This window comes from Berghia stephanieae, chromosome 14 (genome assembly GCF_034508935.2).
Source record: "Berghia stephanieae isolate SIO BIC M18660-M18661 chromosome 14, UCSD_Bste_1.3, whole genome shotgun sequence".
Taxonomy (NCBI): domain Eukaryota; kingdom Metazoa; phylum Mollusca; class Gastropoda; order Nudibranchia; family Aeolidiidae; genus Berghia; species Berghia stephanieae.
This window is the reverse complement of record NC_088373.1, coordinates 2,196,895-2,209,394: the sequence shown is the minus strand read 5'-3', so window position 1 is coordinate 2,209,394 and position 12,500 is coordinate 2,196,895. Positions and strand designations below refer to the sequence as shown.

General features: G+C 37.6%; 1 protein-coding gene across 1 annotated transcript in view; it reads left to right on the top strand.

Annotated features, from left to right (window-relative positions):
• LOC144959421 (uncharacterized) overlaps window positions 1-10,086 on the top strand; it is a 31,426-nt gene extending 21,340 nt beyond the window's left edge. Inside the window, exons 13-19 of the mRNA XM_078892001.1 lie at window positions 1,499-1,593; window positions 2,743-2,825; window positions 2,993-3,094; window positions 3,715-3,893; window positions 4,250-4,367; window positions 6,506-6,660; window positions 8,046-10,086. Of these exons, the coding sequence (XP_078748127.1) occupies window positions 1,499-1,593; window positions 2,743-2,825; window positions 2,993-3,094; window positions 3,715-3,893; window positions 4,250-4,367; window positions 6,506-6,660; window positions 8,046-8,223 (910 nt within the window). The 3' untranslated portion in view covers window positions 8,224-10,086. The remainder of the gene's footprint in view (window positions 1-1,498; window positions 1,594-2,742; window positions 2,826-2,992; window positions 3,095-3,714; window positions 3,894-4,249; window positions 4,368-6,505; window positions 6,661-8,045) is intronic.
• The last annotated feature ends 2,414 nt before the right edge of the window (window positions 10,087-12,500 follow it).

The following is a 12,500-nucleotide window of genomic DNA, read 5'->3' as shown; positions in this document are numbered from 1 at the left end:
ATGTGTTCATATATATCATTCAACAAAATCAATAACATCACCGACAGAAAACTGAAAGGAAATACTCTGTCTTTAAAGATGCTTTAAGAGAGGACAGAGAATTATGGTGACTGGTGTCCGCTGAAAGAGCGTTCCATACAGAAGGAGCAGAATATGTGACCCTTCGCCTCAAAACGGTACTATGTCGGGTATGGTTAAGATGTTGAAAATTGAATTTATAGCCATAAATATCAGACTTGTGTTGAGTTTGTATGTTTTATTGAGGAGAATGGATACCATATTCTAAGGTGCTAATGCCAACAATTTATATTTTTGACCAGTTTTAACATTTAATTCGGCTTTTAAGCATCTGGTTCGTTCCGACATACTTCCGTTTTGAGACATTGGGTCACATATGTCTTTTCTTGAAGTGAGAAATAATTTGTTTAGCGGAGCAAATCATTTTTCTAAAGAGTCGTCCTTCAGAGCCATGAGGCCCCTGGAGCCGGAGTTTATCCCAGTTTCTATAGAGTGAAATGGACAATAGCAATTGCCTGCTATCCTTTGGATAGGACACTAGTCTATCGCAAAGTACTTTCCGCCAGATCTAACAGGCCCAATTACCCAATCACTGCTGGAGGGACAGGGGAGGACAGAAAATAATATCAGCTGTGAGTGCTCTATCAATTGTGCTATGCAGATCATATTGAAGTTTTAAAAAAATTAAAAAAAAACAAACTAGAGCTTTTATATAGAGCAATATCTACTAAATGTGCTCAAAGCGCTTTACAAAGGGGTCCCTGACCAACAGCAACACGTAACATGTACCACGAGACATGACGCCTGTTAGGCGATATTACAATTTTTCCGACAGAGACAACGCTGTTAACGGCCAGGTATTCATTTTACACCTGAGTACGGTGAGAGAATGTGAGTAAAGAGTCTTTTCCAAAGACTCAACTATGCGCTGAGCGAGGCTCGAACCCAGGACCTTCCGATCCGAAAGCGAGTGTCATACCACTAGACCACATAGCCGCACAAAGTTAAAGTTTTTCTTCATCTGGTTCATTGTGACGTCATACCAGATTGATATGTTGGGTCACGTATATGAATTATCTTTGGTTAATACACTTAACAAGATGGCAATGGTTAGGGGCATGTCTGTCACAGACCTGATGAAACACTGATAGGGAAGGCTCTGCGATGGACACCCCAAGGAAAGAGGAAGCGAGGCCGCCCCAAGGAGACTTGGAGACGTACCGTAGAGAGGGACCTAAAACAGAGAGGTCTGTCTGTCCCTCGAGATGGCCCCAAGAATAGCTGCTGACAGGACCAGGTGGAGATCCCTTGCATCGCCTCAAGTGCCAGCAGGCCCGGAGAGGATTGAGTAAGTGAGTGAATACATACACTTAACACACATTATCACACTGCACTTAGGAGTAGATGGATACTCCGCCATAAGCAATTACGTTTTATATGATGTTTTAACTTATCCTGTCAATCTCCCATATCTTTGTAGATCAGGGTTGACCACACAAAGGACGACGGTGTCCGATGCCAGCAAAGTGTCATCCAACGCATCACAGAATACCAAATATCTACAGGTTTTGAAAAGTAAGTTAGAATTTCATCTTTATTTACCCTCAAACTACCCTATAGCTCAGTTAATAGAGCACACGCTTCACACGCACAGGGATAAAGATTAATTCTCGCGTGAAGTCTCGATTTTTTTCAGACCCCCACCTCCGTCCCCTGCTGTCCACCTTGCAGTGATTGGGAAGCTGTGACTGTTTGATCTGGTGGAAAGTACATTGTGATAAATAAGCATTGTAACGACTCAGGGTTAGACGATGTTAATTAAATTTAATTATAATGAATAATATGGAAAATTGACAACAAATACATATTACGACCATCCAGGACAGAGTTGTTTCAGTAACTAACTTAATACACAAACAACGTCTTATGATGTTTCTAAGTAACAAAAGGTGCTAAAAGGTTCACACAGTCAACATTCACACCCACATGCAAAACATGCACAACAAAAGATGCGTACCGCTAGAAAGAACCCTAACATTATTAAACACAGCCAAACAACTCCAATATATTTCAATATATGTTACAAGCATCCTATCTAAAGGGTAACAAACATTAACTAATGTCTTTTTTACAGTATAGAAACTGGGATGAACCCCGGCTCCATGAGTCTAATAGCTCTGAAGGGCTACCTTTTAAAAATGTTTCATTGGTTATGGGACCCACTGCTACGGTTAATTATTGATCCAAACTAGCAACTAGCAGAATTCTTGCCATTCGATCTTGTGCAATCAAATAAAAAGTGGATTTTTTAAAATATAGGGCCTTACTGAGGTTTGGATTTGAGGGAGGGAGTACGTGGGAAGGAAAGTATTGGACTTACAATTAGCGGGAAAGAGAAAAAAGAGACGCCCAAAGACCAGATGGTTGGATAAGGTAAAGGATGATATGAAAGAACTGGGCCTGGAGGAAGATGATGTTCTGAACCGAGATGCATGGAGATGTGGCATTCATTATGGCAACCCTGCAAAATGCGGGATAAGCTGAAAGAAGAAGAAGAAGAATACTGATGCTTGGAATTGATGGGGGAAAAAGGTCATCTGAGATCTTCCAGAGTTTTACATTCCAAGCAAGTGGCAGGATGTTTTATTGGGGTGTTGATATAAAGAAACCTTTTTTTATTTGTTTTCCAAATTGTTTGATTGTTTATTTGTTTGTTTTGCTCAGACATGGAGGAGAGATCAGCCCAGAGAGCGCGTCAAAAAGCCGAGAGGGAAGAAAAGAAACGAAAACAGGAGGAAGAGAAACTGGTGAGTAACTTTTATGAGAAATAATTCAAGTATGGGGGTGAAGCTGTTGGACTAATTTTTATTCAAATATTCAAATATCCATCCTAAACTTTGTTGAAAATTTTAGTAGATTAAAATATTGAAAAAAAAAAAAAAAATTTTTTTATATGTTCATTCTTTCTTTCAAGGCCCAGCTTGAGAGAGAAGAGGCAGAGAGACTTAGGCAGATAGAGGAAGAGAAGAGAGCTCGGGTGGAAGCGTTCAGACAGAAAAAACGCTTGGAGAGACAGGTGAGATATTTGTTACAATTATTATTCCATCGAAAGTTTAAATATGACGCATTATTTCAAACTGGTATTATGTAATGAGTGAACCTAATATTCTATTCATCGACCGTGCCAGTCACTTTTTTTCTTTCCAAACTAAAAACAAAAACTTGAGCTTTTATATAGTGCAATATCCGATTAATGTGCTCTTACGGACTAGGAAACATTAAAAATAGATATAAATGTTAATTTTAAATTACTTATAGAAACATTATTCTCTGTGTGGCCAATTTTGGCCAAATTGGCCAGGCCAATGGCTATCTGGCAACCATGGTATCGAGAATTGAGATCTATTTCAGACACTCGATTTCGAGCAACTCTCAATCACGACTTTCCGAGAGTAAATAAAACGCTGTAAATGATATTATTAAGCCGTCAAATTGTCATAAATGTTATGCCTGTCCACTTATGATGAAGCCTAACCTACAATAGGCTCAGTATCAATGTCGTCATTATCGATTAAGGTAACAAGTATAGACGATAATTGGTCCGTTTTGAATTTTTTTTATTTCCGGTGTGTTTTCAGTCCACTGGTGGACTAAAAACACAGTTCCTTAGAGAATTGTAATTTTTTTTGTTTTCAGAAAGAAGAAGAGCGTCAGAGAGAGGCAGCAGTACAGCAGGAATTGATGGACAAGGCCAAGGGGCATTATGACAGATCTATCATGAAGTATCGTGGGTTACTTCCCTTGAAAAAACTCATCTCCCTCTCCAAACGGAATTGGAACAAGGCAGTCAAACACCACAACAAGTCGTTGCTGAAGTAAGTGTGGCCAATGAAGATAGGTTAAAAGGTTGAGCTTTTGAGCTTTAAGCTTTTTTTTTCATATAGTGCACTATCCACTAAAAGTGCTCAAATCGCTTTACAAAGGGTCCCTGACCAACAACAACACGTATCATATTATCATTATTATTATTATTATTATTATTATTATTATTATTATTATTATTATTATTATTATTATTATTATTATTATTATTATTATTTTTATAAATTTTCTTCTTCTTCTTTTTTTTTTTTTTTTGGATTTTATATAATTTGTATAAGTCGTCATATTCTATTTTGTCCAATACCTCATCAATAAACTTAACATTTCAACTCCTCATTTTTTTGCCCAGAAATTGTGTCCAGGACTGGCGAGAGTTCACCCAGTTTGAGATCCAACGTAAGAACGAGATGGCTGACCAGATGGGTCAATTCTTGCTGATCAAGCACTGTTTTGAAAGATGGAGGAAGGTGAGTCATTGGTCATGTGACACCCATGACCTAATTGACAAGGAACTGCCTCAAAATTGAATTTAGGTCAAGTTGATTTGTATGGGTGACAGTCCTTTCTTCCTTATCACCTCTTGGTCCCCTGGTGGAACATTAGTCACCAACAAAGTTTCTCTGGGTGGGGTTCCTGACCTCCCATAGCGGGCAGGGAGGTACATACTGTGTCTTCTAGCCCCTTATATCTGTTTTCCAACAAGCTTTCTGTCTTTGTCTTGGAATGAGATTACTTGGTTTTTTCCTGACCCTCGTCGGAGTCCTGGCTGAGAGGGAAACAGTCAAATGCATAGTTATTGTTTTGGGAGATGATATTTTTTTCCTTGTAAATCATCTCTCTGTTATGTATTATTATATTTGTTATTTTTAATGTATAATGTAAGCATTTGAGTGTATTCCACTTTGTTGGATTTTGTGCTTGTGTCCGGATGAGACATTGGTGATCTCAAACTAAGTACATTGGTGGTATGCTCTTGGAATCTACATCTGATCCCTATTTGTTCCCATTCCCCTTTGTCTTACTTTCTCATGGGTGCTTTAATTGTAATTCTAGAACTTTTCACTATCCCATTTTCTTCCTTTTTACTGGCGCTGATATAACCTAAATGTGTTGTAAGCGCCGTAAAACCATTAAAAATAAAACAAACAACAAAGTTTCTCCAGGCATCTCTGTCTTGGGCCAGCCAGACCAGCTCATTCTGTGTCTTTCCAGCCTCTTCCATCTCCTCCTCCACTGTCCTCCTCCAGGTGCCCAATGGTCTGCCTCTCTTCCTCTTTCCTTGTGTAGACCATCTTAATGTTGTGTAAGGCAGTCTGGACTTTTTCATTGAGCGAACGTGATATAGCCATTCCCATCGTCTGTGCTTGACTTCATCCATAATTATTTTGCATTCTTGTGCGCCTGGAGATTTCTTCGTTGGGTGACAGTGATCTGATCTCAACATTATGTCCTTGGGTAAGACACTTTACAAACATTATCTCACTCGACTCAAGAGTGAATGAATACCTGGCTATAGGTAGTGATGGATATTGTAAGAGTTAGTATAAAAAGGATGCCTAAAAGGCAACTTGTACTGTATGCAATTGAAATATAGGTTCATGTGGTTTGATGGAAGAATAAATTGCAAAGCTCATTGAGCATGGTTAATTCATAGAAAGGCACTATATAAATGTTAATTTTATATATCTTTTATTATTAATGGAAAAAATATGAGACTTGCGTTAAACTTCTTTGTTCGATAGCTGAGATTAAACTTGAGTTTCTCAACTGGAAGAAAACGTACAGTTTCATACAGCTGATCATTGAAACCTTTCACCAAGTGATGCAGGTACACACTGTGTCGTTTATCCCCTTGTATCTGTTTTCCAACTTGCTTTCTGTCTTTGTCTTGGAATGAGATTTCTTGGTTTTGTCCTGGTCCTGGCTGAGAGGGAAACAGTCAAATGTATCTTTAGTTTTGGGAGATCATATTTTTTTTCCTTGTAAATCATCTTTTTGTTATGCACTGTATTATGTTTTGTTTATGTATTATATATGATTTGTAAACATTTGAGTGTATTCCTCTTACTGCGGACCTGTTCTTGTGTATGGATGAAACTTTTAGGTGATCTCAAACTAAGTACTCTGATCGTGTGCTCTTGGAATCTACATCTATTCCCTATTTGAACCAATTCCCATTTGTCTTACCTTTTTTTGGGTATTTTAATCGTAATTCTAAAACTTTTTACGATCCCATTTTCTTCTTTTTTACTCGCACTGATATAACCTAAATGTGTAACAAGCACTGTAAAATCCTTAACCCTCTCCTTACCACCTACAACAAAATTGTCACATTTGTTACGACACAATATACATTTTTTCTTATTCAGATTTATTTTGTACATCACAAACTTTGAAGAATAATCTTTGTTTGATTAATAAGAACATAAAGTTGTTTTGTAGAGAGATTGTTTGAGTTTTTTAAAAATATATTATTCTGCTGGGTAAGCCTGCCATTTTGGGAAAATACTGAAATTGATCAGTAAGGGGAGAGCTAAAAAGAAAAACAAACAAACAAAAATAATTTGTGAATGTTTAATTTCTGTTGGTTTTTTTTTCTTCCCAGCACAAATACCACACGGAGTTCTTGTTATGTCGGGCTGACCGTCACTACGAGTCGTCCCTGAGGGCCAAAGTGTTTTATGTCTGGGTGGAATGGAAAGACCAGGAAAAGGTGGAGACGGCACAGAGGATGGACCGGGCCAAGGAATATTACTGGGAGTAAGGACTTTTTTTTTGTGGGAGTTATCGTTATTGTTGTCATCATTACTTTAATCATCATCATTATTATCATCATCATCATCATTGTTATTTATCATCATCGTCATCATCATTGTTATCATCATCATCGTCATCATCATCATCATCATCATCATCATCATCATCATCATCATCATCATCATCATCATCATCATCATCATCATCATCACTTCCGTCCAAAATTGTAGAGGCTTATATTTTTTTTATAAATTTTTCACATGTATTCAATTTCTGTCATCAGGGCAAACAATTTTCTATTTAAGATTTTCTCATCTTTTCAAAATTGATTACAGTTGGAGATCTTAAATATCCTTGCAACAGGATTTAAACTTATATTAATTTTAAAAACCTAAAACATCAACTGATTCACTCCTAATTCGAGTGGGGTAATATGTGTCAAGTTTCTTATTCAAAGACAGTGTACAGGGCAGAGTTTTAAAATCATTTTCACTCATCCTCTCACTGAACATGCTCAACATTGCTTAACTTTGTTACAATACAACAAGACATTCAGATTTTTTTCGGCTATGTGGTCTAGTGGTATGACACTCGCTTTTGGATCAGAAGGTCCTGAGTTTGAGCCTCACTCTGCGCAAAGTTGAAAGGGCTCTTTATTCACCTTCCCTCACCATACTCAGGTGTAAAATGATTACATGGCCGTTAACTGCATTGTCTCTGTTGGAAAAAAATTATAATATCGACTGACAGCTGTCGTGTCTTGTACGACATGTCACGTGTTTCTGTTGGTCAGGGACCCTTTATAATGTGCGATGATCATGTTTAGGGGATCATCATCCATCGTGGCTTGTCCTCTTGAGCACGTTGCCGGTCAGCTGTCTCCACGAATCACGATCCTCTGCGGTGCGCATGAAATCTGTGTTGCTTTTAAAATCACATTTGGCAATTCTTATGTTATTTAGATAAGTCATTCTTTGTCTTCACCACCTCCACCACTGGATATTGCGCTATAATATAAACTCAACTTTTTTTCTTTTTTTTTTTTTTTTTTTTTTTGGTCTAAATTCATTTTCTATTTAACATTGTATTTAAAAGCATGGCTCAGCACAGCAGTATGGTCTTTGCTTCATTCCCATAAGGTATAGAGTTCGATTACCTGTCCCTCGTGCTGTGGGGCCATGAGCAAGATAATTCATCTCAGCTCACTTTGCAGGGCTGCAGGGAGTTTTTTCAGTCTCCACTTGGAATAGACCCTAAAGACAAATTTCCCTGGGGGGCGAGGGGGTTGGGGGGGGGGGATGAATAAAGGGAATTTTATTTATTTGTTTATTTTTAAAATTGTCTTTAAAGTCCGTTTTTAAAAAAATCATTCTTTCATTTTATTTCAGCCACTTGTTGAGGTCAAGGTTTTTGGCTTGGAAATTTCTTCCCGAGAAACAGAAGAGGGAGGAGGAGAGGAAGAAGAGGAAAATGGAGATGAGGGCAAGAGTAGCAGAGTTGATTCCAGATTTCAGCCCGCAAAAGTCTGTGGATAGGGGGGTGGAGAGGTCGGAGGAGTTTGGATGACGATGGCGGTGGAGGTGGTGATAATGATTTTGATGATGATGGTGATGGCGGTGGAGGTGGTGATAATGATGTTGATGATGTTGGTGGTGGCAGCGGTGGTGGTGGTGGTATCGATGATGATGTTGATGATGGCATCAATAATATTGGTGGTGATGATGATGTTGATAATGATGGTGGTAGCAGCGATAATGTTGATGATTTTTGTAGTGGCAGTGATAATGACGGTGATGTTGATGATAATAATAGTGGTGGTGGCCATAATGTTAATGTTTGTGATGATGATGATGATGATGATGATGATGATGATGATGATGATGATGATGATGATGATGAATATAATGCCTTATACATTCCAATTATAAAGGGATAGACAATTTACATGTGAATCTTTAAATTTCTATTTATAGTTTTTTACAAACTTCAAAACATTTGGGACCCATGCCTTCATACTGGTATTTTGTCAGTTTGATTTCGGTCTAGGTAATGTTTATTTTGATGCAAAAGATCAAAACACACAAAATGTGAACCACCGTATCACATCAGAAATTTATCATGATCGGAAATGTGTGATTTTTTTGTGTTTATCACTTAGGAGTCTACATCCGTTAACCTAAACATAACAAAAACTTGTTACATTGATACTGACCATAGCAACACTTTAGCATCAAATTAATAATTACTATTGACCATAGCAACACTTACATTCCAATTTAACGAAGAGAATCATTTACCCGTCAAAGGCTCTAACTTTGGCCTATGTGTATTCGAACCCAGGCCTTCCGATCCAAAAGCGAGTGTTATACCACTAGACCGCATAAAGTTATGGAGTCTCTAATCTTCCCTCGTTGGGTGAAAAGGTCACCCTTAGCTGTATCTTATATCCCCCTATATCTGTTTTCTTTTTCCAAGTTGTTTTCTGTGTTTGCCTTGGAATGAGATTACTTGGTTTTGTCCTGGCTCTAGCCGGAGTCTATGGATGAGAGGGTAACAGTAAAATAACTAGTAATTGGTTTTGTTCTGGCTCTAGCCAGAGTCTTTGGCTGAGAGGGTAACAGTGAAATATATAATAATTAGGATTGCCGGATGATATTTTTTGTTCTTTTAAATCATCTCTTTGCTACAGTCTATTATGTTTTTCTTTAGTTTTGGAAATAGTACTCACTGTAAGAATTTGATCGTATTCCTCTCAGCCAGATTATGAACTTGTGTCTGGAAGGGACTTTGAGGTAAACTCAAGCCAAGATGGTTGATAATTTTCTCTCAGAATTGTAAACTCTTCCCTATTTGATACGTTTTACTTTTTCATAGTTGTATTTAATTTGATTAAATATCTAAATTATTATTTTTTTTTTTTACCTCATGGTCCCATGTTTCTTTTTACCGGCATCGAGGTGACCTAAAAGTGTTGCAAACGTTGTAAAACCCTTAAAAACAAAAATAAATAACCCCCCCCCCCCCCCCAAAACCAATGGGGTAAAGTTAATCCCAGTTGACGGGTTCTGTAAATAGTCATGATTGTTTTAATGCGATTTTTTACCACAATGGTATTTAACTCACTCAATCCTAGAAATTTTTGCTACTTTTCAAAACTGGAAAAAAATGTATTAAAAATGAGCATGTACATAGTTTTATTCAACTATCATTAACATGTAAAAATTAAAAACATTAGCTTGCATACTACTCCTATAATTTGTCTCAGAAAAATGTGATAAATTAAATAGGCATGGGGTAAAAGTAACCCGGGTAAACTACGGATATAGTCGGTGTTAGAGTTGAGTGAGTTAAGTTACCTAACAAAGGTTGCGAAGTGATTTTATTATTTTTCCCAATTTATACTTCAAAATTAAAACCGATGATATTTGATAGGATGTCGTTCGTGTTTGTTTTTTTGTTTGTTCATGTCTGATTGTGTTAAAGTGGACTCCAGACGGGACCCTACAATCCGATCCTCACTCACGTTTCCTTCTAGAGAGGAATGAAAACTCATAGAATCTGTCTGGGTGGGGTTCCTACATTCCCATAGTGGGCAGGGAGGTATTTGATGTGTCTTCTATCCCCCTGTACCTGTTTTTCAATTGCTTTCTGTCTTTGTCTTGGAATGAGATTACTTGGTTTTGTCCTGACCCTGGCCGGAGTCCTTGGCTGGGAGGGAAACAGTCAAATGTATAGTTATAGTTATAGTTTTGGGAGATGATATTTTTTTCCTTGTAAATCATCTCTCTATTATGTATTGTTATTTTTTATTTTTAACATATGATTTGTAAACATTTGAGTGTATTCCTCTTAATGGGATCCTGTGCTGGTGTCTGGGTGAAACTTTTAGGTGATCTCAAACTTAAGTACTTTGACAGTGTGCTCTTGGAATCTACATCTGATCCCTATTTGAACCACTTCCCCTTTGTCTCACCTTTTCTTGGGTGCTTTAATTGTAACCCTAGAACTTTTACTATCCCATTTTTCTTCCTTTTTACTGGCGCTGATATGACCTTAATGTGTTGCAAGCGCCGTAAAACCCTTAAAAACAAAACAACATCACAGAATCTGTTATTGTGACCCAACAATTCAACCTATTACAGTGGAATCCCCATAACATCAACACTCTTAACCCTCTCCTTACAACCCATAGGAAAAATCATCACATTCGTTAAGATGCTACCAACAATTTTTCTCATTCTGATTTCTTTTGTTCATCACAAAACTTATAGAAAATTTGTTGTTTTAGCTATAACAACTTGACACTGTGTTTGTAGTAGATCTCATTATGGTGAACAATATTATGTATAGAATGTACTTGTTGCTTTTCTGTTTGAGTAAGAAAAATATATTTTTCTGTTGGGTGGGTGCAAAGATATATTTTTCTTACTCAAACAGGAAAGCAACAAGTACATTCTATACATAATATTAACTCAAACCATTACAGAAACGCAGACGGACAAACCGAAACCTGATTTTAGCTTGGGTGACCGAAGAGTTTCTGGAATGACAGAATTTATGAAGGACAACAGACAAAGCCGAAAGGACTCTGCTGACCCGATGACGTCTTCGCCTAACAAGCAGCTTCGAATTGCGTCGTGGAACGTTCGCACCATGTATGAAGCAGGAAAAAGCTCTCAAGTTGTGACTGAGATGAGAAGATACAGGCTGCATATACTTGGAGTAAGCGAAATCCACTGGATACAATCCGGACAGAAACACCTCAAGTCTGGGGAGAAGATTTTATATTCAGGGAGAGGGGATTCATACACAGGGAGTAGGACTCCACTATAACAAAGAAAGTATTGAACTGGAACCCTCAGGGCGGAAGATCAAGGGGAATGCCACAAGGAACATGGAGAAGAATTAAAGAAGCGGATTTACAGAGAAGTGGTAAGACATGGAATGAGATAAAAAAGTTAGCTCAGGATAGAGAAGGATGGAAACTTTGTCTGTAGCCTATACCCTGACCCAGGGTGAAAAAGGCAATGATGATGATGGGTGCAAAGATTCCGGGGAAATTCTGAAAAATGGCTGGTAAGGAGAGAGTTAAAGTCAACTTCTGTTTAAAGTCAACACCTATTGCTGGCTCCAACATTTTCTGTTCTTCTTTATCGTGTTTCATTGATGATGGATAAAGTCAACATCGCTTAAAGTCATCTCTCACGAGAATCTCTCTGGTCCGACTGTGTTGATTTTATGAAGACGCTACTGTATTCTCATCGAATGCACAGTTAAAACATGAATGCGAGGTTGCTACACTACAGTAACAGTCTCTGTTCCAATCAGTCGTACCATGGATAATTTTTAGAACGAAGTGGCAATTCGGACTCGAGTCTGAATAGTCTCCCATAGCTATTCGGACTCAAAACTCCAATGTGCGTGCACGGAACTGATACTGATAAAGAAATAGAAAAAGAGTTCAGAAGAAATTTTGTTTTGCCCATATCACACTGACTCAGCTCATACCCCTACTTTGGATTGTAGAAGGAGTGTTGTCTGTCTCACACTATCATTTATACCACAGTTACTTTGACTGACTTTTGTTACTTTTGAACTACTTTTGAACTATTTTCTTTTTAATTTCTATCTGGACTTCCAATTGATCAATGATTTTATCTTTCTCGTCAAATAAAGCGGGTTTAGACTACCTGCTGATAGTTAATAAAATCATAATTTTGATTTGGATTAATTTTATGTAATTATCAATTAGAATATTTTTTTTTAAACAACAAACAATTTGTTGATTGCACAAGCGCATTGGATTTTGAGTCCGAATAGCCAAGGGAGACTATTCCGACTCG